The 25,492-nt window shown below is 53.5% G+C and overlaps 1 protein-coding gene across 1 annotated transcript; it reads right to left on the bottom strand.

Moving 5' to 3' along the window:
* Positions 1 to 154: 154 nt before the first annotated feature.
* EVPL (envoplakin) lies at positions 155 to 24,242 on the bottom strand. Its single transcript, XM_064675815.1, has 22 exons — positions 24,056 to 24,242; positions 18,014 to 18,113; positions 17,384 to 17,538; positions 16,575 to 16,698; positions 15,853 to 15,978; positions 15,523 to 15,561; positions 14,620 to 14,781; positions 13,917 to 14,024; positions 13,194 to 13,289; positions 12,843 to 12,968; positions 11,792 to 11,938; positions 11,492 to 11,646; positions 10,047 to 10,144; positions 9,275 to 9,456; positions 8,376 to 8,554; positions 7,811 to 7,949; positions 7,051 to 7,244; positions 6,167 to 6,317; positions 5,609 to 5,692; positions 5,413 to 5,523; positions 4,712 to 4,804; positions 155 to 3,945 (listed from the first exon to the last, which is right to left on the bottom strand). The coding sequence occupies exons 1-22, from the start codon at positions 24,127 to 24,129 to the stop codon at positions 496 to 498; spliced, it is 6,093 nt and encodes a 2,030-aa protein (XP_064531885.1). The 5' UTR covers positions 24,130 to 24,242; the 3' UTR covers positions 155 to 495.
* Between the last annotated feature and the right edge of the window lie 1,250 nt (positions 24,243 to 25,492).

The raw sequence follows: 25,492 nt of genomic DNA, 5'->3' as shown, positions 1-25,492 counted from the left end.
TTAGGGGGTTCAGTGCTGTGAGATCACGGGGAGCAAGAGCCTACAAACCCCCTGTAGATTGGGCTGCAGGGCCTGGGATTGCATGGAGGGAAGAGTAGCTGTGCCTTCAGCCACTTGGCAGCCGCAGCCTGCAGAGACAACACAGCCACAGAGACACACTTGCTATGTTTATTGCATGCAGAATGACCCAGCTAGAAAACACTCTGGCTCTCCCCCTTTTCTGAGCATAACCACATTTAACCTACAGTGGAGTTCTCACAATCAACCCCTCTTTGGCGTCACAGCAGCCCCCGGGGGACTGCGGGGACCCTCCGTGTCAGGTTCATGGTCATGCCTTCTGCCGTGCACGGCCGAGCTGTGTGGGGAAGCAGGTAGCTAAGAGAGAAGAGAGTGCAGCCCTAAATGCTCGATGGTCCATTCCTGTGATCGCTGCTGCCTCCGTGGGGAGAGCTGTTTTGAAGGGATGAACTCCTGAAGGAACCAGCCCCAGTACATTCAGTGCCTGAACCGTGAGAGCCTGGGGGAGCGGCTCGCCTGGTGGTACCGCTGATACCCCTCAGATGCGGCCGGGAGCAGCAGGAGGTGGCTCAGTGAATCCTTCTGGCAGAGGGCCATGGCCTCCTTGTAATTTATCTTCTCCTTAGTGACAGGGTCAATGAGATCTTTCTCATAGTTGGACTCATCCTGGAGCCTGTTGGCCAGGTTGCTTGTTATCATCCCAGTCTGGACAGCTTCCAGCACAGGGATGCGACCGGTTTTCTTGGGATCAATGAGCCCTCCAGTTAGATGCTGGACTTGCAGGTAGGGGAAAGCACTGTCCTTGGTCATCCAACCCTTCTGAACTGCTTCCCCCACAGACAGCCTTCGCTTGGTCACCGGGTCCTCAATCCCCGTGAAAGCTTTCTGGGCATTGAGCAGTCTCTGCATGTAGGTCCTGTCAATCAGTCCCCTCTCAATCGCCTTATGGACTGAGAACCGGTCCCGAGAAATGAGGTCTATGATGCCCCCCGTGGCAGCCTGGGCTTCCAGCAGCTTCTGAGCTGTCATGGGATCGAGCAGCTTCTTCGCAAGAGCGGTTTTGACACTGTACTTGGTGTCAGTGGTGGTGTCATACACCCCGGCGATGGGGGATGTGTCATCACCTATGCCCTTCTGTGAGGCTGGGGGGAAGAAGGTTTGGGTTTGGTGGGTGGTGGGTGATGTGAGTGGGGATTTGGAGATGATGGAGCCAATCGAGAGGGACGAGGGAGGCTTGGTTTCCCCAGCCACCAGCAAGGCGAATTCAGAGATGGGAATCTTGCCATCCCGGTACAGCTGGTACTCCTCCTTTGTGATCCTCCTCAGCCTTAGTGCATCATCAATGGAATACTGCTTCCCACTTTTCTTGTCAAGGAGAAGTGAGATTTCCCCATTTGGGCCCAGGGTAGTGACTTCCTCCCAGTCACACTCCAGCTCTTGCAGCTGGATGTACTGACCTCTGTCTATGATACCTCGCTTATAGGCCTCATAAGGGGACATGTCCTTCCCTGTCTCGGGGTCCAAGATAGAGATCTTGGTAGAGAGGTTTGTCTCTCTCATCTGGGTCTCGTGATTGATTTCTTCCCGGTTGACCTTTGACTGGAGATCCCGAATGAACCTCTCCTTGTTGTAGATCTGGTCCTTCTCCCTAAGGATGTCTGCCTCCAGCAGGGAAAACTCATGTTCCCGCTGCTTCTTCTTCTGCCTGTCATTCTCAGTCCGCTGGTTGAGCAGTTTGGACTCCTCCCGAAGGAAAAGGACTTTCTGCTGCTTCTGCCTCTCCAGGTCCCGCAGTTCACTCTCCAAGGTGGCTCTCTCCTGGATGGCCAGGTTCCTGGCTTTCTGCAGCTCCGTCTCTTCGCGAGCCCATGTCCTCTTCATGCCTTCAGCTCTCTCGATCTTATCCCTGAGCCGCCGTACCTCCTCTTCTGCCTTTTGCTTGGCTCCTCTCTCCCTGCTCAGCAGCTCCCAGATTCGTGCACGTTCGCTCTCCAGCGCTCTGTCCTTTTCCACTCGAATCACCTCCTTGTAGATGGTCTTCTCCTGGGATTTTGTTTTCTGCAGGACATCGACTTGCACCTGCAGGTTCTTGCATTCTCTCTGCAAGCTCAGCACCTCCATCTTCTCCCGGTCCAGCTCCAAGCGCAGGTTGCTGGCAGACTGTTCCAGGACTGGATCCTTCTCCAGCTTCACCACTTCTTCCATAATGATCTTCTCTTGCACCGGGGCCGGGCTCTCCTCCAGCTCCTTTATTCTCAGTGTAATTTGTCTCATCTCCTTCTCCAGTGCAAGCCTCTTGCTTCGATCCTCCTGAAAGTTGAGTAACTTCTCTTGCTCCTTCACCAGCGCACGAACCTGCTGCACGTCGCGTTCCAGGCGGCGCCTGTTGCTCACCTCCTCATCCAGACTCCGGCTCAGCCTGGTGTGCTCATCTCGGAGCTTTGGGTCCTTTTGAGTCAGTATCACCTCTTGAACAACTACCTTCTCCTCTGGTTTCCTCCTCTCCAGGAGCATGTATTTGTTCTGCAAGTCATAGATTGCATCCTCTGCAGCTCTCCTCTTCTGAGACATGTTACGCACCTCTTGACGGAGGCGATCGGCTTCCTTTTCCAAGAGTGGATCGTTCTCATATCGGATGACTTCCTTGTTGACCAGCTTGGTTTCCACCTTGGATCTCTCCCTCCTCCATTCATCCCTTTCACCCTGCAGCCTAATGAGCTGCTCTTGGGTCCTGCCATTGGTGTTCACCAGCTCATTGAGCTGCTCTTTCAGCCTGTCAATCTCTCTAAGAATCTCTGGACTCTTTTCATGTTTCACCACCTCCTCTATGACCTCCTTAAACTCCACCACTGGTTTCTGTGACCTGAGGACATTGAGCTCTGCTAAGGCCTCTTCCACTTCACTGTCAATCTTTGTCCTTTTCAGAGTGACTTCCTGCAGCTCCCTTTTCAGGTGTGCAATCTGCCGCTCCGTTTCAGGATCCACAAGGAAAATCTCATTGACCCTCTCTTTCACCTCTATCCTTGGTTTTTGCTTCTCTGCGATGCTGTACTGGCTCTGCAGCTCTCCCAGCTCACCCGTAAGCATCAAGTTTTTGCTCCTCTCTTCTTCAATCAGAGTTTTAAGCTTGGAAGTCTCTTTCAGTAACTCTGGGTCCTGCTCTACCTGCTTCACCTCCTTAACAATAATTTTGGGTTCTGCCATTTCAATTAGTCTTTCTACCTCCTCAATCTTGTTCTTCACTTTCTCTATCGCCTCTTCCACCGACTTCCTCTTGAAGGATTCCTCATCAATTTGTAGCTGCAGGGTCCTAACAGACTTCAGCATTTCTGGGTTTTTCTCCAGTTTGATCAGCTCCTTCACCACCACTTTCTCTCGGACGTTGGGCTGCTTTCGCTCCAGCATGTGCAGCTCCCTTTTGTGCTGCTCAAGTTCGGAAGCAGCAGCCAAGCTTTCCTCCTGGAGACGTTTGATCTCCTGACGAAGACTGGCTGCTTCACCATCCAGGCTTGGATCCTTCTCAATTTTTGTGATCTCTTTGGTGAGGAGCTGGGCAGGAGCAACCTTCTTCTCGCTCTCCACCTGGGCAAGTTTACGGCTCATCACTTCGATGTTTTCTTGAAGGCTCTGCCTTTTTTTGCCTTCCTCTTCAATTTGCTTTACCAACTTAGAGAGGTTACTCTCCACCTGTGGGTCTCTGTAATATTCTATCACCTCCTTTTCTTCCACTCTTTCAACGGGCTTCTGAGTCTTCAACATCAGCAGCTTGTTTCTGTGTTCCTCCAGGTCCTCTTCAATCCTGGAAACTTTCCTCCTTTCCTCCTCCAGCTGTGATTTCAACCCCTCAGATTCCCTGCTTGTTGCAGCTTTGTTTTCAGATTTCTGCATTTGCTCATGTACAGCTTCAATGTCCTCATGCACTTCCTTCTGCGAGGGAGAAACCAAAAAGAATTTAAAAAAAAAAAAGGGCAGGGAAACGGAGTCATTCTTCTTTTTTAGGGTGGCACAGAGACCTTTTAAATGCCATGGCATGGTGGGAGATAGAGCTGGCACACAATCCCCAGGGAGTCTCCAAATATGGCTGTTTGTAAATGGAAAATGAGGACACGCTCCCATCAGTTCAAGCAACTGACTTGGTGTGTTTTCCCCTTGTTTTGGAGGTGCAGCAGCTCACAAAGGTGCTTTGTGCTGCCTTGTACCTGCAGCTGAGGGAGAGTAACACGACCAGGCCCCAGTTTAATCTCTTGTCCTTCCTGAGCACACTGAAAGTCATCCAGACCAGAGGCCTTTCCTACAGATGGTTCAAACCCTAGGAAGGTCTAAAAATCCTATTGCTTTGAAATGTTTTCAGACGGCTGTGAGCACTGAATTCCAGCCACATCCACAAACAAATCTGAAATTCTCAGCCTGTGAATGTTGATTAGATATAGCTGAGGACAGGCCTTAAGAGCCCTAGTCTTTTTTCCTAGCATACACTACAGCTTCAGTAAAGAGCTGAAGGTCCACACAAGTGAGAGAGTCACAGCCCAAGATAAGTGTCAGTAAACTGTGATTACTTGTGGTCTTTTTCTCAGAGGGTTTTCATTCCTTCCTTCCTCACACTTGGATGTGAAGACTCAGGAAGGGGGAACCCCAGGCTGAGCAGATTTGAACCCCCAACCTAGAGTACCCCAATCTTGCTGTGAGCTGGTACCTTCTCAACAATCTTCTTGGCAAACTCCAGCCGGCTGAGCTGCTGTTTATTTTCTGCTGCCAGCTCCATGTAGAGCTTGGTTACATCACTTTCCTAAAAAAGAAACAGCGGTGAGAGCCTTGTCCCCTCACCCTGACACAGCTCTGTTGGGTGGGACACTCTGCCACCCCTCCTTTCACCTGGATGCACTTTGTGTACTGAACAATTTCAGGGATTAGTGTCTTCACGTCTGACTCCATAGAGACACACAGAGTCTAGGGACTCGTGCAGAAGATCCTGTCCCCATTATTTGAGTGCGTGTTAGATGCCTGCAGGTCTACACAAAGTCCAGACTTCCAAATTCACCTTGGGCCACACATGGATGGCAGTCGGTGAACAACCCGAGGTGATGCAGGAGAACTGGGGTGCAACTGGGAGCAGCACAGAGGAGCTCTGGCTCCTTCCTGCCCTCACACAACTACCCTGTAAGTCTTATCTTCACATACAACATGGTAAAGAGGCAGCATCAGCAATCACAAGGCACCAGGCACAACCCTAATTCTGGACCTCATGTGCTGCTTTCCACCATAGACAAAGAGATCCCTGGGGATTTGACTATGATCATCTGTGGCTGTAAGAGCGGATTAAGGCCTTGCAGAGGACATTGGGGCACAGGTAAGGAGATAGACAATGGTTTCTATGCCTTCATCTGAACATTTTACCTGGGCCTGGATGCTTTCCTGCAGGGGGGTCACACGCAGCCTCTTTGCAGCAGAGTCGGTCAGGGAAGGGTCCAGAGAAGAGCTGTATTTGCCTGCTTCAAGTTCATAGTCCTGTCCAGAGCAGAAACAGGAGAATCAGGTGGGATCTCTCATGTGAGACACTAAGGGAGTGATAAATGGGAAAACCCAGCCATACATTGAGCGTGGACTGCACATTCCGGGACAGTCTGACCACAGCGTTCTTCTCGGGCTCCTTGCTTTCAATCTCCTCCACCAGCCTCTGCAGGAGACACATGTGGTGTTAAGGACAGGTTGAAATACAGCAACGCAGTGACACTCTTGCAGCCTAGAGAATTAGCTCAGCTGAGGGAATGATGGGAACAGGAAGATATTTAGGAAGAGTCTCCAAGGCTTTAGAGGATCTCAGCAGCACTATCACTTGCCCAGGACCTGGTACACTGATTTAGCACATATGAGATAAATAGCAGCCAACACAGAGACCTCCACAACTCATCATCTGAACTACTGAGCTTAGGATCTGCTAAAGGAGAGAAAGATGCAGGACCCAGTGCAACATCTCAGCCCAAGGTACAATTTTTCAGGATTGTAGATACACCATCTGTGGGCTGCAATCACAGTTATTCACTGTGACAGTGGGAGCACTCATCCAGGAGCTGATGGTACAATTTTTTATGCAAGCCAATTCCCACATCCCTGTAACGTTACAGGTTATGATGCTTGCCCTGGAACACACCTTCTGTGCCTGCAGCTTGTAGTTGATCTGGCTTGGCCCATCAGTGGTCTTCACTTGGTGCTTGGGTAGGTTGTTCATCCAGAACATCAGGTTCTCATTGGAGTTTTGGAACTGCTGGTAGGTGAGGCTGATGTTTCTGAGGGTCTTCTCTCTGCACAGAACAGAGGTGAACAGGAACATTAAGGGGAAGGGCAAAGATTTATCTGCAAGTTCCTAAAAAGACGCTCTGATGACAATGTCACAACACACACCAAGATAACAAAAAACAAGGGAGTGACAATTGATCCCTGAGTGGGGAGCCTAACTGCGCACATCAGGTTTGCTACTGCAGCATGAACATTACCTGGGAGATGAGAGAAGGAAAAAGGCAGACAACCAGCAGCAATCCCTGGGAGAAGTGTCTAAAAGGGTCTCTATGTGTAAGGTCCCTGTGTCAGGCAGAGGCCAGTAGTCAAAAACTGCCTTATCTCAGGTATCTGGAAGCTCAAAGCCTGTGCTGTGCATAGGAAGGTGGCAACTACAGAGCAGGACAGACCCAGTCCTCAGTATTACAGGATAGTGGTCAGGATCAGGGTCCTGCAGTCAGGGGAGGTTTAGGTTGGGTATCAGAAAAAGGTTCTTCACCCTGAGGGTGGTTGGGCACTGAAAGAGGCTCCCCAGGGCAGTGGTCACAGCACCAAGGCTGACAGAGCTCAAGAAGCATTTGGATGACACTCTCAAGCACACGGTGTGACTCTTGGGGATGGTCCTGTGCAGGGCCAGGAGTTGGACTCGATGATCCTTATGGGTGCCTTCCAACTGGTCATATTCTGTGATTCTGTGCCCCTGACTAACACTGGTCCACGTCAGCCAAGAGGAGCAGAGATGATCCCACAGCCCCTCACCGCTGATCCAGCTGGTCGGCAACGGCGTGGTAGCGATCATTGAGGAGCTGCACCTCCCGCTTCTGCCGCGGCAGGTCGGGACAGAACTCCTGGAAGTTGTTCTGCACAGCACTGCAGCTGTGCTCGGCGTCCTTCAGCCCCCGGTTCAGCTTCAGCACACAGTCCTCTTGGGCCACCAGGTCCCGCCTCATCTTCTGCAGGGGGAGAGAAAAGACACCTCCAGGTTTGTAGCAGTCAGTGCACCAACCAAACACCCTCCTTAGCCTGTCACCACTAACTGTGCAGTACCTGGGGGCTGGTCAGGCTCTCCAAGGGATGTGCAAGGTGGAAGAGGTGGAGCAGTGAGACTTACTCGGTAAGCAATGTGGGAAGCAAGGTGGGCTGGACAGTGGATGGAGCAGCATGCAGAAGTTTGGGAGAAGGTAAAAAAGGGTCCCTGTGAGTGTTAAGGATGGAGCAGGGAGATTGGGAGCAGGAAAGATTAGGGATGCGTGTGAGGCAGAGCAACAGAGATTAGATGCTAAGGTGGTCATCATTTTAAGGACTCAAAGGTAGCCTGAGAGGGACAGAGCTTTTTGCTGGCCAGTGAAGGCGGGTCAGCCTGCAATACCAACATGAAACCTTAAAGGAACAAGTCCTTAAAAAGGCTTCATTGCTGGCACCTCAAGGTGCTCAAATTAGCAAAGTCCAGCTCCTCCCACCATTGCTACCTGAGCTCAGAGATGTCCCTTCCTTAAGGAAGAGCCTGATGTTCCCCTACCTGCAGGTCATTGGCCCGATCCTGCAGGGCATTGGGGGATGCAGGAATGATGCTGTCCTGAGCCAGCTTGGCCTCAAATGTGCTGACAATCTTGTCTGTGTTCTCAATTTGAGTCTCCAGGTTGAGGGCAGCCTTGGCCCTGGGAAAGGGAAAAATGACAGGATGAGGTTAGCTACAGGAGACCCCATTCTTCTCCTCTGCTCTCTGATTTTGCGTGTTTAAGCTTATTTAACATCGGAGTTTCTCCAACATGACAGGGAACAAGCACTGTGCACTCACGACCCTGTAGTGCTGCCCAGAAGTCAGACACATTGCATTTCACAACAACAGAGCTAGGACACACACCCATTGTGGTGGATTTTCCACAGTGGGGGGATCTGAGCACAGAATACACACAGAAGCTCTTTCAGAGGTCGCTCTGGTGATGGATAGGTTTCCAACCTGTGCAGGACCTCAACAAACACCGACATAGACTAAAAGCATTTTCTGTCATGCTTCTGTGTTGACACCTCTGTGCAAGGACTTCCTTCCCTCATCCCCATCAGCCCTTGCCACCATCACTCACTTCTCGTTGTACAGGCTGGAGAGCATATTGACATCATTGTACTTGCTCCTGAGGGCGTTCAGCGTGACAGGGAGCTGGGAAGCCGAGGTGCTGGTGGGTTTCTTGGAAAGGTAGGTCTCACACTCCTTCTGCAAGGCATCCTTGGCTGCCCCCAGGTTCTCCAGCTTCTTTGTTGTTTCCTGGCACATCAGATGGGAGCAGAGTCACCCAACACAGTCATAACAGTGCTGCAGTGGAAACTTGTCTCCCCCAGGGGCGGATTTGGCTGTGGGGCTCAGGGTGTGGTACCCCTCTCATAAGGAGCTGCCCCTTGGGGCACAGCCCCATCCAGACTGTGGCTGTCTGGCAATGGCAGGGTGTGGGAAAGAGATGGAAAAAACCTGCCTGAGCCCATCCTTCTGCCAGGGCTGGATAAATAACCACAGATGAAGACGTAACAAGCTGAGCTGCTACAGGCCCAGACCTTATCCCAGAGGAAAGAGGAGGGCTCCAGGGCACTGCCTCTTTTCCTGTGCCACTGACAGTGTACCAGTCTGTACTTCCCATCAGGTGAGCCAAAGCCAGTCCTTGGATTAATTCCCTCTATCCCTTCATTTTTTTTGCTACAGACTTGAGAGTGCAGGGTGACAGAGTCCCCACGACCAAGCTGAGGACTGAATTCCCAAGACCTGGACCACAGCTCTGAAACAAATGTACAGATTGGTACAGAGCCAAGGGAAGGACCTGCATTTCCTGAGGGTTTGGCTTAGCCTGTCCCATTTTAAGGATTCAAGCCAGCCTGAAACCCTTGCAACTACAGCTTCTTTGAAGCACCAGCTGCCATCTCTCATGTAATTTCTATGTCAACCTGCTTTGGGGCAAGGACACAGAGCTACCAAACTCCTCCTGCTCCAACTCACCTGCTGCTGTTTGATCCTCCTGGCAAGGTCATCCGTGGGGTCATTGTAGTTCACAGGAGACCTCACTCGGTTCAAGACCTCCTTCTCTACCTGAACCAGGTCCTTGCCAACACGATCCAGGCTACTGAGGAGCCGGTCAGCTTGGGGATCATCCTGGACTGCTGGAGGGCTCCTGGGCAGAGCTGCAGCAAGACACAGCTTAGGTTAATCCCCAGCTTTTAGCTCTTCCTTGGCCAGCCAGAGCTCAAGTCCAAAGGAGGGACAAAGACAGCCAAGTCTTTGCAGACACAGCCCTGCTCAGCTTTGCTGGGAGCCTTTGAATTATAGCTGTGGGAATAACACGGCTAGGCAGGGGTTGGGATTTAGCCCTGGCTGCCTGCTTATTCCACAGCCCCCAGGTAGGGAAGAGAACTGCAAGGCACCCAGATTACAAAGCAGGGTTAATTACGGTTTCTGGATAGGCACATCCCTCTGCAACCCTAAATACCCTGCAGCTGTTGATGGAGCTGAAGGTCAATCACAGAGTTTTGAGAAGGGCAACAGATTTTAAGTGAATTGATATCACATAGTGAGTCCTTGGCAGCACCAGGAGTCAGATTATCCAGTGGCTGTTCTTTTCCACAGAGCAGAAAGCAACCTCCCACAGAGACCTGTGTGTGTATTGCAGGTACCTCTCCCCACCCTGGGTGGGTGCTTTGCTTCCAGTCTGCTTTGGGAGCTCTGGGAGGAAGGTGCTGGCTTTGGAGAGGGCTGGACTATCCAGCTGACATACCTTGCTGGCTGGGCTGGACCTGTTCCTTTTGGCTGCGTCTCAGGGTGCTCTGAACTGCCGCTCGCTTCTGCTTCACCGTGTTCAGTTCCCCTTCCAGCCTGTGAGCAGAGAGAAGCATCCTCAGCCAGCAGGATGGGACACAGCCCTGAGCGTGGCCTGACAGAGCCCTGCATGGCAGCAGCTCTGTGGCTCCTGCTGGGAAGGTGTCCCCGAAGGCAGGGGAAGGTGTCCCCAAAGGCAGGGGCAGTCTGGGAGCCTGCAGCCTGTTGTAACTCGGAGACATCCCTCAGGAAAGGGAAGAGCAGCAAAAGCAGCTGGTCGGCTTGAGCAGCTGACTTCTGCCAATGGAGCCAGCGTTTCCAACCCTCAGCAGAAGCTGTCAAAGCTGGAAGTTGATTTCATATGGTGGCAGCGCTTTGCAGCTTCACAGGAAGGGAGTACAAGGAGCTGCTGCTGTGGCTGCTGCAATAGAAATGCCAAGTCTCAATCGAAAGGATGGTTCCTGTCTAATGAAACTAGAGCTGGGATCTGTAAAACTGGAAGGACCAAAATGTATCTCTGGGAGAAAAAAGCCTAATGAAACTAGGAGGAAGGGAACCAGAAAAGACCAGGCCAGTTGTGATCCCTGCTATGGACTGCTCCAACTAAACACTGTGTGCTAAAACCTGCAATTCTCAGCTTGCCTGGCTGCTGTCAGACAAGGGCTGTCTGGGGGGTCCAGGGCACAGCTCCATGCAGAGGAACTAAACTTCTGTTTTAAAGCACACATGAAACCCATAAATCCAAAGGACTCAGTAATCTGGGATGTGTGAAGAGGGGTGGGCACTGAGGAAGAGCAACACAATGCAGCAATCTTGCCTGTTGTGCCTGGGGACCCAAGCTCCCACCACAGACATGCCCACGTAGCTCTGAGTCAGGGCTGTGGCCTTTCCATGGCACTTGAGCTGCACTGATTTATCCAAAGACCCGGGGACATGATTAAAAAGGTAATGCCAACCTCCCTGCACCACCGCCCCGTCCTGTGGGAACGGCAGGAGCTGACGGAGCAGGCAGGCAGCAGAACTACACGGTGGTTCAAGGAGCATTTCTCAGTCTCCAGCTGGGGCTGGCTGAGAGGAGATACCACAGATAACTCTGTCCTGTTTGGCAAGTCCCAAACTCCAGACTGATTCTGCAATGAATTTAGTCAGACCTGTGCGAGTCACATGTTTGGGTGAAGAAATCGAGCCTGACTGCCAGAAAACTCTCTGACAGTGAGGTCCGTGCAGTGTGCAGGGCTGTTGAGGAATGGAAGGAACCGGGATAAGGTACCTCTCCAGGAGAGAGATTTCGTACTAGGGATAGTCGTGAGTCCTGTCCCCAGCTGCAGGTGAGGTGATCAGGCTGGTTATGACCTGAGTGAGTCTAAATGTCTCTCTGGGTCAGGCTCTGTGCTGCAGACTCACCTATTGACCTTGTCTATGGACTCAGGGTCAGGTGGAGGGATGGAGAAGCAAGCAGAAGGTGCCTCCTGGACCACACCAGCGCTGCTCTGCACCACCCACATCTCAGGGTTGCTGTTGTCCTTCAGGGTGTACTTGTCCCCTCTGGTCAGCTGCACCTGGGACAGAGACACAAAACCCGGTGAAAGGCTTGGCTTTCTGGCACTAGGATGGTTCCTCCCACCACAGAGCCAAGATCTGGAGGAACCAAAGAAGAATTCAGCTCCCTGCTTCTTCTGAAGGTGCTGCCAGTCAAGCCCTCACCTCCCCAGCATCCCAGTCACAGAGGGTGTCCAAGGTGAGGGGCTGAGAGGGACGTGTCCTGCGCAGTTTCAGGGGGCTGATCTCTTTGCTCCTTCTCTTCAGGTCAGCGATGTTCTTCTCTGCCTGCTTCAACACCTTCTCCTCGTTCTAGACAAAACAGGGAAGACAGTGGTTGTGACCAGGCTTGCATGAGAAGGAAGGGGAGGGTCACACTACAGTGAGTATGCTGGGACCAGTTGTCCACTCTTGTGGAGCAGAGTCAAGAGGTTCTCCATTCTTGATCCCTCCATGTCCCTTCTTCCCCTTTTCATTATCAACACTCTCCTCGGTTTCCTTTGCTCACAGCAGGTCTTCCTTTGAAGGCACAGCCTGAGTTAACCTTAGGTGAACCCACACTGTTGTATTAAAATCTCCTGAAGAAGTTTTCTTTTTCAGGAATGGGACAGAGGCCTGCCAAGAGGTGGCTGCATTCCAGTGTCAGAAAGTACCAAGATTCAAGCACCTCTTGAGAGTGAAATGTGTTGCATGCTTGGGAAGACACCATGTTGAACGTGTCCCTTCCCTCTCTCCCGGGCAAATGTTCCTTTCTTATCTGCATCTCACCCCTCAGGTCAGATTTCTTTATTCCCTCCCTTGCCTTTGGCTCATGGGAGTTCTGAGGAGATGGGAGGACCTTTCCCTTCTGCTTGAGTGCCAGTGGCTCACACTCTGTGGGCCCTCTAATCCAAGTGTCTCCTATTAAGGACAACACAAGGCTCCTCCCTGCACTTCTCCTTCACTCTGATGGTGACCTGGGGCCTGGCTGTGTGTCACTGATGGGGACAGTGCTGTCCCAGGGGTCACTGCCCTGCAGTCTGGGATGCAGGGACTCAGCACTCAGAGCACAGTATTGCCAGGGGCTTCCCTCTCCCGAGCACAGAGCTGTGGTGAGCTGCCCCCATAGGGTTATTTACCCACCTCTTCCTCTTCCCCACTGTTATTTATTGTGGAGGTTACAACTTTGGATTTGCCCCTTAGGTCTGGCTGGTTCCAGCAGCCCTGAAGATCTCACCTCCAGCTGAAGCAGCAGATCTGACACCACCCCGGGGCTGTCTTTGTTGAACTTGCTGTATTTGGTGTCCAGGTCAGAGCTCATCTTCTTCAGGGAGCGGCTCACAGCCTCAGCATCATCCTGGAACTGGAGGTGTGGGTAGGAAAACAGTCAGGCACGGGGGGACCTTACTACCTCCAAGTCCAGTGGGGTCTCTCAGTTCCCAGCCTCTCTAAAAGATTAGGTTTTGAGGGGTGTTTCCCCTAGGTACCAGCAGAGGATCTCCCATCCTCATTCCTCTACTTTCTCTCTTCCCAGCTTGCCCACTCTGGCCTGACCTGTAGACCCATGGCCCATGAATTTGCTTTTTACCTTCTTGTAGCTCTCCACACTGTTCAGTTGGCTCTCTTGGCAAATGCAGAGATTCAGGAAATTTTGCCACTCGTTCTTCAAGGCTTCCTGGTGAGCCTGTGGTGGGACAGAGCACAGCTCAGTGGGCTCCAGCTGGTCCTACCTCCCCCAGCACTGGTCTCCTTTCCCCAGAAGTCCCAGAGATCAGAGGAAGAGCAGAGACAAAGCTGTGCCCAGGCACTGCCTGACACTGAACCTGGGCGAGGACACTCCTTGAGAAGGACCTGGCTCATAATACAGAGCAGCCACCATTCCCCAAGGGGTCTCAGCTCTGGTGGTGCTGGGGGCTGAGAGCCCACTTCAGCCTGACACTGCATCTGCAGGCTTGGAAATACAACCTGGGCAGCTGGGAACTGGTTTCACTTGGGAGAAATCACACCATGTCATAGCTCCCTGCAGCACCAACATATCTGAGCAGCTGGGCAGGAGCTGGTCCCAGCACACAGATGGTTCCCACCATCTCCTGGAGATTTTGAAAGGGGTGAAGACCCTGCACTGCCCTCAGCTTCCCCATAAGGTTGGAATAGGCAGAAAGGTGCTGCAGTACAGCCAGTGCAGTGTGAGAAGAAAGAGTAACAACTGCAGAAGATGTGAAGGGGTCTCCTCCAACCCTCCCCCTGGTTCTTGATGCACAGGCACTCTGGTTCTCCTACAGTGTTTGGGAAGAGACCCCCCTCTCCCTACCTGGATAGGCTTGATGGCTGGGTGCTTCAGTTCAATCATCCTGTCCCCATCGTCCTGAAGGTGGTTCACAAACTCCTCTTGGCTGAGCAGCTCATTGGACTTGAAATCCTGGAGGGGAAGAGAAACTTCATGACCTTGGGAGCATGCAAGGAGCACAGAGAGCACCAAACCCCAACAAAACAGAGACAAGGCTCCCAAAGCATAGACATCCTTGTTTGTTTGTTTTTTAAAAACAGAAAAGACTAGGCAAAGCTAAAACAAATTAGACACACTTGGGCCTCAGAAGGCATCAGGGCATTCATTCAAAGAGCATTTTCCTAAGCAATTATCCATCTATTCTTCCTGGTCCCAGCACATAGCAGTCACTGGGTTCTGTATGTTGGCCACTGAGGCTGATGTGATACTGAGTCCTTCCCTTCTCTCCTCTCTGCCTCACTGACAGCTCTCTAACATATGATCCCACATTCCAGCTCAGGGGACTGGCAGGGACACACAGAGTGGCTCATCCCTAGTTCCTCAATGGATCCAGAGGATCTCTTCCACCTCTGTTTCAGTGCCCAGCACTATTGGGCTGCCCTGGGAAAGCCCCAGGCTCAGGGCTGGTGGAGGATGTCCAGCAGGCTGGGATCCATCCTGCAAATCTCACATGCCAGGCTTGGCCAGCCTCCCAAGCCAGGACCCGCTGCCACCCCCCAAAGCTCACCTCGTACTCCCGACGCACACTCTGCACATCCATCATTTGGTCACTCCAGTCCTGCTTCAGGATCTTGGTCTGCTGCTCTGTCAGGTAGCCCAGCTCCTTGGTGCAGCCCTGGAGGTGGTGGTAGAGGCTGCCCAGGCTCTGCCCTCGCCAGATGGAGGCTTTCTGCCCACACACACGGGAGAGAGATGGTGTTGGTGCTCAGCCTGGGGAGTCCCTTTCCCCTCCTCCCCAGGACCCTGCTCCTGTTGCACATCCACCAGGAGATTCCCAGAGACCTCAGTGAGAAATCTGCCACCACTGGCTCTTATCTGACGGGGCTGCCATTCCCCTTCCCTCCCCACAGACAGGATATGTTTGTCTAACCAGAATCCCAGGTGTGGGCTGGTGCCTCGGGCACTCTCAGAGCTGGCCCAGCTCTGCTGTGTTTCTTATAAATCCCATTTTCAACATTAAACCTTCATGGGCCCAGCTGGCTAAAACCAGGACCTTCTTCCCAGCCACCTCCTTTGCTCCTGCTGCTCATTTCCTCTCTGGAGCCCTTGATAGGGATCAGGTTGAGCCTCAGCATTTGCAGTCCTGATTAGGAACAGCGTGTGGGCTGGGATGGGTTTCTTGCTGCCTCTGTATCCCTGTGCTCATGGACACACATGGGCAGCTCCAGATCCATGACCCATGAAGAGGAGAGACATGGATCTCACCCACGGCATTGCCCTGAGGGCAGCAAGAGTGCTCTCAATTTACACCCATCCCAAGCTGGGAAGGAAATGAGGAAAGAAGAAGAGGGACAGCACTGAGCAAGCCCAGAGGTAGCTCCTGCTTTGAGCTGGGCATTCCCAGTCCATCAGGGATGGCGTTACTCCGCTGTATGACCCCATCTGCACAGAAAACCACCGAGAAGCTTACCAGCAAGTCCTTGTACTGGCTTTTTAAATCTGCCACATCCTGGGTTACAACACAGCCCAGACCAAGGGGGGCGGGGGGGAAGAAAAAAAGAGAGAAAAAAAAAAGCTGTTATCAAAACATGTGGTAGATACTGATGAGCTGATTTATGGAATGCGCTTTAGAAACCATCCAAGAATCACCTCCCCGGCCCCTGAATGGCTCCATCTGTCCCAGCTCAGGCCCCCCATGCCCTCTGCAAAACAAGGGTGAACGTTCACCGTGCAGAGGAGCAGATGGGACATGGGCCTGAGTGAAGCAACAAGAACAAGGAGGGGACAGAGGATGCCCTACCCCGGAATGGAGGTTCTTGATCTGGAGCCCGTAGGCTTCGATCTCCTTCTGCAGGATGTTGTGCTCAGCTATTTGCTTCTCCAGCTCTGACATGCCAGGCCCGTACTGCCCTGCGTTGACTTGTTTCTGTGCAAAAGGAATTAGGCAGAGATTAAAGCAAAAGGCTTTATTTCAAGGAGAAACCCCAGTGAGTGCTGGCAGGGCATGAAAAGATCTGGAATCTGATAGCGGGCTGGGAGCAAGGGAAGGGATCTTGTTTATTCCTGTGACTGCTGCTGATTGCCTTTTCCCCAGCCATACACAGGGAAAAAGATAACCAGGGCATATAACCCTGATGTAGAAACCTAAGCTGCACCAGCTCCCTGCCTATGGTGACATGCTTTGGATGCACTTAGTTACCATCCAGCTTTCAAGGGAATCCAAACTGACTCCAATCTGGCCACTCCAAATACCCAGACCTCACAGTGAGAAACTCTCAAAGGAAGGGCTGTCAAGTTCTAGGAGACATCACCTTCTGCATCCTTTCATCCCACAGCAGAGCTCTCCACCTGACCCCTTCTGGTAGCTCTTAATCTGAAAGGGTCAATCCAGAGCATTTTAAGAGGTGGGAGGAGAGTCTTTCTTCCACCCAGAGCAACTGAATTATTTCCACCACCCTGCAACATCCCTGCATGATGCTGAGCACACAGTTTGGAGATGCATCCAAACCCAGCTGCTGTTACCATCTTTTGGTCCAGAATCCTGGCCCAGTCCACCCTGGGCCCCACGTCGGGGACGTTCAGCTGCTCGTAGAGGGCCCGGTACTCGGCACACAGCTGGGTCACACGGTCATGGAGCTGCTGGATGCTGCCAAGGGGAAAGGGCACATGTCTCTGTGTCAGCTGGGAAGAGGGACAGCCAAAGTGGGGTTTGTGGAGCCCAGATTTCACTTGCAAGACTCGGGCTACTTTGCTGTCCCTCTGTGGCACTGGCCTCCTTCAGCAGTGGAGGCACTTGTCCTGCTGTTCTCTATCTCCAGGGATGTCTCAGAAATTACAGCCCAGGATGACACTGCAGGGAGATCAAGGCTGTGCCTTCCCAGCTAGAAAACTACCATTCCTTCTTGATTTCCACCTAGTAGTGCTGGAAGTGAAGGGGAACAAAGCACCAGAAGCCAACCGAAGCTCTTCTCCCATTCCAACACCCATGTCTGACTCTGTGCTTGCCTGAACCAAAGGCATTCATTTTAGGAAATGCAGAGGAAAAGGGGATTTGCCCTGAGAGTGGGGCCACATTTTATCTCTGCGTTTTTCTGGTACATTTTACAGGAGCTCCCAAAAGAATGGGGCCTCTTGGGCACTCACCCTGGCAGCCACTCTGTACACTCCTATCTCTATAATATATTGGCAGAAAATCTGATTTTAAGGCTAAACTCTGTGGGAAGAAGAGTTGACACTACCTCTCATGGCAATGACTGGAACTCAGTCTAGATCATAGAGGGGTTCCCAATTGCTCAGTGCCCCCATCACATCAGTCCCCCCACTGCACTCACTCTTTCTCTATCTCAGAAGCCTGTGGGTGTTTCAGCCGCTTGGCACGATCCACATCCAGGAAGAGATCCTTCAGCAGGGTCTCTGCTTCCTTCAGGTTCCTGGCATTCTCTGTCTGGAACTCAAAAGCCTTGTTCTTCTGCTGATTGCTGGAATCCTGAAGACCAAGGGAGACAGAAGAAAACAGCCTGGTTGGACCACCTTGGCCAATGCAGAGGCTCTGGGTCCTCAACATGTCAACCACAGAGGATCCTTGGTAAAAGGGTTGAGCTGGGGAGCCCAGTCCAGCCCAGCTGCTGTTCCAGTGTCCCTCCCACCCAGGGACTGGTGTGGGTCAGACTGGCTGCCTCTGAGCTTGCTGGGAGGCACAGGGCTGTGCTGCCGTAGGTGAGACAGTCTTGGCTGCGGGAAGCATGAGGCACTGAGCAGAAAAGCACAAGGCTGGAATTTGGGAGGCCCTGTGATGCAGCCTCAGGGGCTGGGAGGCTTTGTGGGGTGTCTGTTCCTCCCCAGCCTCCAGTCAGCCCCCAAACCTGCACCAGCACGCAGAGCAGACACCTGACCTGTCATCCCAGACACTGCATTTGGAGGCAAAGACTTTCACCTTCCCACCACCCTCTGCCACAGCTCACCTGCTTGAGCCTTGACTGTGTCTCCAGGATGTCCTTCTCCACCTGGTCGGCGTTTGTCTGCATGCGGGAGATGAGCACGGCCAGCTCATTTGTGGAGGACCTGAGGGAGGGAACAGCAGAGCAGAGGGGTGGGTGAAAGCAACTCCCACCCTCTTCATCACTGCCCAGGACCTGTCCCAGGTGTGGTCCTTCAGGCCTTTCCCCATATCCTCCTGGTCTCCAAGGAGAGGGTTATGAGCCATGGCCAAGGGCACAGACACACACACGTGGTTGATGCCTGGCTGTTGCCTTCAGACAAGAGAAGGTAAGAGCTGGTGTGTTTAGGGTGAGCAGATTTTCACATCTGCACAGCTCCCAGCTGCAGATGCCCAAAAGTTCAGGTGGATTCAAAAAGCACTGGAGGAAAAAAAAATAAAAAAAAAAAAAATAAAAGGAAAAAACACCCAACAACAAACAACAAATCACTGTAGGGCTCCCAAAGGCACTGACACCACATCTGGGCTGGGAAGACCTGAAGCCACAGACGGCTGGAGGCCAGGAGAGCACCCTGCAGAGGCAGCACAACATGCTCACCCTGTTTGGAGACACTTCCTTGAGTGCCTGCCCTCAGCTGCTGGCAGAGGTGGCCCTTCAGCCTGACCCAGAGCTGCCATCCTGCTGTCTTGTTCCATGTGAAGTGCTCCACAGTTGGGCCCATTGAGTCACTGGAGAGCCCAGTGCCACCCCAGGGCCGGGCTGCAGAGGACACAGACTTGCACCCCCTGGGTGCTGCACAGGCTGTTGCATTTGTGCTGTTTTCAGAGCTTGGGGAATAGCACAAAGCTGAGTCAGGGGAGGTTTAGGTTGGATATCAGGAAAAGATTTATCACCCAGAAGGTGGTTGAGCACTGGAACAGGCTCTCCAGGGCAGTGGTCAGGGCACCAAGCCTGTCTGCACTGTAGGAAGTGTTTGGACAATGCTCTCAGGCACATGGTGGGGTTGTCAGGGTGTCCTGTGCATGGTCAGGAGATGGACTCGATGATCCTGATGGGTCCCTTCCAACTCAGGGTACTCTGTGATTCTATAATTCTAATTTCCCAAGGCCATTGCACATCTGCCAGCTCTCCTTGCCCCAGTGAGGCTTCACTGAAGGTTCCCAACAGACCATTCCCTATTGCCTGTCACCCCAGGGCCATCACACAGCCGATGGTGCCATCACAGCCCTTACTCCATCACCGGGATTGGGAATGAGCTGCTGAAACAGCTGGATCCAAAGCCTGCAGCAAGGCATGGGATGGCTCCCAAAGCTCCCTGCGGACAGGGAAGCACAAACCTTGGTGCCACCTTCGTCCTCATTGTCCTGTTGTTTCTAGCAGCATCTGCCCTTGAGGACAGTGCCAGCCCTACCCCGCAGGCAGGGAGAGCACGGTGTGGGCAGAGGCAGGAGGGTGTGGAGCAATAACATCATGCAGAGCCCTCGGAATGCTGCAGATGGGACAAAGTTCAGTGAGGTTACGTGTCAACGCTGGGGTCTGAGACCAGGAGGAAGAGTTTGAGCAGCAGCAATGTGACATTGCATGGGGGCCTGGGTGGGGGACACTTCTTCAGGGCAGGTCGGTACCTCTTTGGTGGAAGAAGGTGGGAGAAAGGTGATGTCCTGCAGCAGAGCCACCACATCTGCCCTAGAGCCATGTGCTTTCCTTCCAGGTCCCTGAATCCAGCAAAGGACAGAGGGAAGTGGTTCCCTTAATGGCTCTGTCATTGCTCCAGCTCCTCAGCGTGGCTCCAGCTGTTCCACCGTTCATTCCAAAGGCTGTAGCAGATACTGGGATGTTCATTTATTACAGCCCCAAGTGACTGTAACGTGCCAGTGAGTGTCATGGTCACCCCAAGCCAAGCATTCAGATGCCACAGTTCCTGTTTCAAGTGAGCCCAGCCCACTCTGACTGTAGCCTGTGTAACTCCAGCAGTGGCACAGCCCCAGCACTCCTGCTCTCAGCATCCTCCTGTCCCCTTTCTCCACTTCCTCCCTTGTTTTTGATTTCCCAAGAGGGCAGCAGCAGCTCTCAGCTGCCCTGGGGGATTTTGGATGGCAGCATCTCCCGGCCATGCCTCTGCTTCCCTGCCTGGAATGCAGTGAGCAAAGTAAACGGGGACTGCTGTGCTCCAGCAGGGCCCCCTCTACAGGGTCTAATTCCAGGGATCACGGAGGCGAAGAGCCCAAGCAGAGCGTTCATCATCATCATCATCCCCATCCAAGCATCACTGTCTGCTACAACCTGTCTTTTATATCCCGTTAATCATCCCTCCCACCCAATCTGTGCCCCATGGATGCCTTTCTGAGATAAGCTCAGGGAGATGAATGCTGGCCCCAAGCCCCAGCACAGAGGGGTGGGTGGGAGCAGCACAGAGCCAGGATTTGGTCCCTGTGAGCCTGAGTGTGCAGCGGGACAGAAGCTCTCAGAGGTCTCCCCTCCCCAGGAGGTTACACAATCTCCCACTCATCCCTGACACGCCTGGAATGAGGTGGTGTCCCATGAGCAAATACTCGAGCACCACCCAAATTTCCTGCCCGGGCTCTCTGTGCAGGGAGGAGAGTGTGAGTCACGGGCTGGGCTGGGCCCTGTCCCAGGGGATGGATGCAGCTGTCCCAGGGGACGGACACCTCTCCCACTGGGCAGGGAGAGCATTGTTCCCCCAAGAAGTCTGACCAAATTCAGCTCCCACTTGGGAAGAGTGGGAATGGGGTGTCCAGTTTGAGCCCATCCCAGTTTGTCTTGTGACTGTGAATACCTCTGTGCCATTCCAAGAGGGGAGAAGTGAGGATCCATCCTTCCCAGGAAGGGTAGATCCCCAGCAAAATCCTGCTTATTCCTGCTGGCACCCCTTTCTGGCTGAAGGAAACACCGGGACATCCCATCTCTTGGTTTACAAGGCTGGACACAGGAATCAGCTTTGTTTAGGCTGAGCCACAAGAAAAGTATGGACTGAAAAGATGTGAGAAACCTCCTGGTCATGGGGACTGAGCCCATCCCAGCCTGTGCTGCACGGGGCACCGGACATTAGAGACCAGGATGCTGCTGCAAAAATGCTTCCTGGAGAGCATCACCTCAGGAGCAGAGGGAGTCTGCCCCATGCTGAGTGTGAGCTTCTCCTGTCAGTGCAAACACCCATCCACACAGGCTGCAGTGACGTGGTGCCTCACCATCCTTCCTCGGGGTGTCCTCTTGCCCCATCCCTGCTGCTCCTGGGCAGGAGCCCTCACTCAACCCCGCTGGGCCCCACATCTCAGGATGAAGATACTGACATTTGGGCTGCAGAGAGGCAGCCCGGCATCAGGTGGGATACAAGGAGCCACGAGGTCATGTTGTGCATCCCTCAGCCTCCCAGAGCTCAGGCCCAGCTCCCTGCACAGCTCATGGTACAGCCACAGCCCCAGGACAGCTGAGGGCAAGGCTCAGCACAGCTCCTCCTGCTCCTCCTCCTCCAGAGCCAGGGCAGCCTCCTCCCTAGGGCTATCTCATGCCTGGGAGAGGCAGAGCACTATTATTATCATTATTAATTGGTTCATTTCTCATACCACTTTCTGCCTCCTGGACAGTCCAGCCACACGCAAGGGACAGTATCACTGAGCACTGTCCCCACTCCTGGTCACTCCTTCCAGGGCACATTTGGGCAGGACCACAGCACCCACATGCTGCAGTCCCTGATCCCTCCATCCCTTCCTCACAGGGGACTTTGTTTTATGGCAGACCCCAAAGCTGGGTCTGTTCTCCCTGACATGTCCTTGTACATTTTGATCTGCCAGCAGATCATAGCACAGCACTTCTGACCCCCTGCCAGTGCTGGGTTAATCCCTGAGCCTGTGTCTCCCAGGGTCCACCCTGCTCTAGACTGATCAAGGAGAAGTAGGAGGGGGCAGTGGCAAAAGCAGCAATCCCAGGAGATGATTAAACCAGGAGGTGACTTCCCCTCCACCTCCAAAACCACCCACAGCCTTTGTTAAAAATCACACCCAGGCAGCCAGTCCAGCCAGATCCAATTCAATTCCACCTTCACATGAGTATTCCCTTTCAGCCCTGCAGTGCCTCCTCCAGAGCAGGGCACATCCAGGATGGTCCCTGGGGACAAACCTCCACTTGCTGCTGCCTCCCTGGGATGCATCCACCAAATGGAGGCAGAAAAGGACCCTGAGAGCTGAGATGCTCAGCACCATCATCCCAAGGACCAAGACAAGGTACCTCTGTAGGGGTCCAATCACTAATTGTGAACCCCAGAGACAGGGAACCTCAGCTGCTGCTGAGCTTTTGGCCTTGGGGCCACCAAGAGCAGCCTTGGGCCACCAACATTTTCTCAGGGCCATCTGCAGAGCATGTGCTGGTGGCTGCTCCCAAGACAACTCATCCACCTTCATTTTCTCAGCTACTTTGGGTGCTGACCAAGCCCCAGGCCATGGCCAAGCGAATTAGGCTGTGTCTGATGGTTGGTGCCTCCTAAAACAAGCACAACTAGCTCAGTAATTGCTGCACTCCTGGCTCCAGCCTCCGTCCTGCACAGGGAAGAGGTGTGAGGTCTTGCTGGGATGCAACTCCAGTTATCCCAAGAGGCTCATGGCAGGGGAGAACCTGGCCCAAACCCTCTGCAGCACGGCAGGGGCTGCAGCGAGCTGACATGAGAAATCCCCAGCCTGCTTTGAAAGCCGGCTGAGGAGGTGGATAGATTGCATTAACAAGGCTAAAAAACCCAGAGCCTGACACAGCTCCAGGGCTGCTGGGGAGGTGGCTCACTGCTGCCAGGCCCCAGCAAATGCTTGGTGTTCAGGGAGCCCCCAGACCTGCCTTCAAGATGAGTCTGTGAGTGCTCAGCTCCACTGAAGCTTCCTGTGGCAGGGGTCCAGATCCTGACACCCACTCAGAGCAGCCCCAGCCTTTGTAGGGGCCACCTTCTCCCCAGGTCCTGTTGCCCTGCCCAGCAGCACCTGTCACCCCCCTCCTCAGTGGCTGTTTGGTGACCTGGGGTTTGGACCCCCAAAACAGAGCAGTTGGGGGCCAGCACCATGTTGTGACCCCACAGGTGTCCACGCACGCCCCCCACTCTGGACTGCTGGGGGTGGTCCCAGGAGAGGGGGCCAGCACCCCCCTCCCCCTGCAGGTCCCCTCCTCTTCAGCACAAACCCCCTTGCAATTTCCTCGGCCTCCAACCCTGGCAGGGCACAGGGATCCCCACAGAATCAGTCCACCAACGCCACGAACTGCAAAATTGCTGGGGAAGGTGGAAAATAACCCTGAGTTAACAACAGCAGCTGCAGGGAGGGATGAGCACTCCCTCTGCAAGAGCACCCCCTCCCAGAAGCATCCCAGTCCCATCACATATCTCACTCCCCACAGCTTAGGGAATCTCCTCACAGAGTGGTTTGGGTTGGAAGGGACCTTAAAGACCTCCCAGTTCCAAGCCCCTGCCATGGGAGGGACACTTTCCACCAGACCAGGTTGCTCCAAGCAGCTCCAAAAGAGGCAAACTCAGCAATTTGACCTGCAGAGACCCGGCCTGTCCCCAGGATGGGTTAGAGCAAACCCACTCCCCACCCCTCTCCTCCACCTCAGCAGCACCAGACTGAGCATCCCTCTCCAGGGATCCCAGGGCAGCATCACACCAACCCCAGGGAACCAATGAATCCCGGGATCTCAGACCCAGGCTGGGATCTGCTTCACCACCGAGCAGATCTCGCTCCACCCAAGCACAGGGGCTGTGTTTATCCTGCCTACACCTTCCTGCCCAAAAGGGGCTTTTTGCACCTCCCTGCTCAATGATCGTGCTCTGAGCACATCGTCAGGCACTGGGGCTGCACAGGGACTTCTGGGAGGGAGCACAAAGCCCTCCAAAGACAAGGACAAAGGCTGGGGCAGCAAGTTTTGGCATCAGCTCCCAGCAAGCCCAAACCTTCTGCTGCTCCACAAAGAGGGATAGTTCTTAAGGGAACTTAGTAAACACGGATCACTCATCCCTCATCTTCCCCCAGGGTCACAGGATGGGGAGAGAGAGAGGAGAGGGGTCACACTTACTTGCTGGGCTTGACAGGGGAGCCTCTGTTGGGGGAACTTCTGCTCGGGGAGCCTTTGCCCACCCCCTTGAACATGTTGGCCAAGTCCCAGCGGGTCTCCCGGAGCCTGCAGAGTCCTCGTGGGTGCCGGCTCTTCCCTCCGGTCTGTCGGGGTGGAACAAGACTCAGCGGGGGAAGGTCGGCGGAGCCCTAAAGAGCAGTTTCTGGGAGGCTCCTCCCCGAACGCAGGTGAGCAGCAGCAGCAGCAGCAGCAGGAGGGATGGAGGAGGCACATATGAAAAAAATGACTCGAAAAACCAGTTTAGGGTGGAAAGAGCAGAGCCCCAGAGGGAGAACGGGAGCCCCCGCCCTGGCTCGGAGAGTGCTTTGGCGCACACAGGCACGGCCGTGCAGCAGCTTCACGGCAGAGGGGCAGAGAGCACGGCCTTTGCAGGGAGGAAAAACCTGCAAATGCAACTTGGAAGGGGTGCACTGCAGCTGCTGAAACATACTTTAAACCATCTTCTTGTAGTAGCTGTTCAAAATACTAGAGAACAGCACAACTTCTACAAAGCCAACCAAGAGTTTTCCAAGGTGGCAGCAGCAGTTTGGGAACCACCAATCTGCAGGACTTGATGTTATTTTGCAGTTCAGTAAACTTTTGGCCCAGGTTTAGCACAAGGTGGCCCTGGCTCCCAGGAAAACAAGGAAGGCTAATGGCAGAGGGAAGATCAGCAGCTCCAGTGCAGCATCACAGGAGCCTCAGCCAGGGGGACTGAGGCTCTGGGACAAACTTGGGTACCAAAGCCCCAAAATCTGGGTCTGAGGCTCTGCCTGGACACCTTGTCTAGGCAAGATCTTCGAGCAGGCTTTGCCTCTGGGCAGCTCTTTCCCTTGTGGAGCAAATGTTCAGAGTCCCATCTGGTTCCCAGTACAGCCCAACAACACCCTGGCACCTCTGTGGCTCCTGGGGATGCCCGTCCAGGCAGTGCTGCTGGCGGGGCTGCCCAGCCCCACAGCTCTCCTGAGCCACAGCAAGGACTGGCTATATGTTGGTTTCAGACAAAGCCAAGCTCAAAGCTCCCCACAAACCAGGAACCCTGTGTTTCAGGCTGATCCGGCTCGGATCCCACAGCAACAGGGGATCCTTAACCCGGGAAGGAACAGAGAGAGAGGGCAGAGGATGGAGGAGGAAGAGGACAGGAGCAGATGGAGGTCACAGCCACCATGTGATGCCAGCACAGATTTGTGGCTGTTCTTCCCCATTCAATGTGGCCCAAGGACAACCCAGGACCAGAGACAAAGGCCTGGGGTCCATCATCCCCTCCTGGGTGACTTCTTTGTCCTCTTTAAGTTGACACAAAACAAATCATGCTCACCTCAGGAGAGAGGGAAAGACACAGACAGGATGGAAAGTGGTTGCTGAGTGATCACCCCTTTGCCATTGACATCCCACTGA

This window comes from Pseudopipra pipra, chromosome 19 (assembly GCF_036250125.1).
Source record: "Pseudopipra pipra isolate bDixPip1 chromosome 19, bDixPip1.hap1, whole genome shotgun sequence".
Classification (NCBI taxonomy): Eukaryota; Metazoa; Chordata; class Aves; order Passeriformes; family Pipridae; genus Pseudopipra; species Pseudopipra pipra.
The sequence above is the reverse complement of the archived record's forward strand: the minus strand, read 5'-3'. Positions and strand labels throughout refer to the sequence as shown.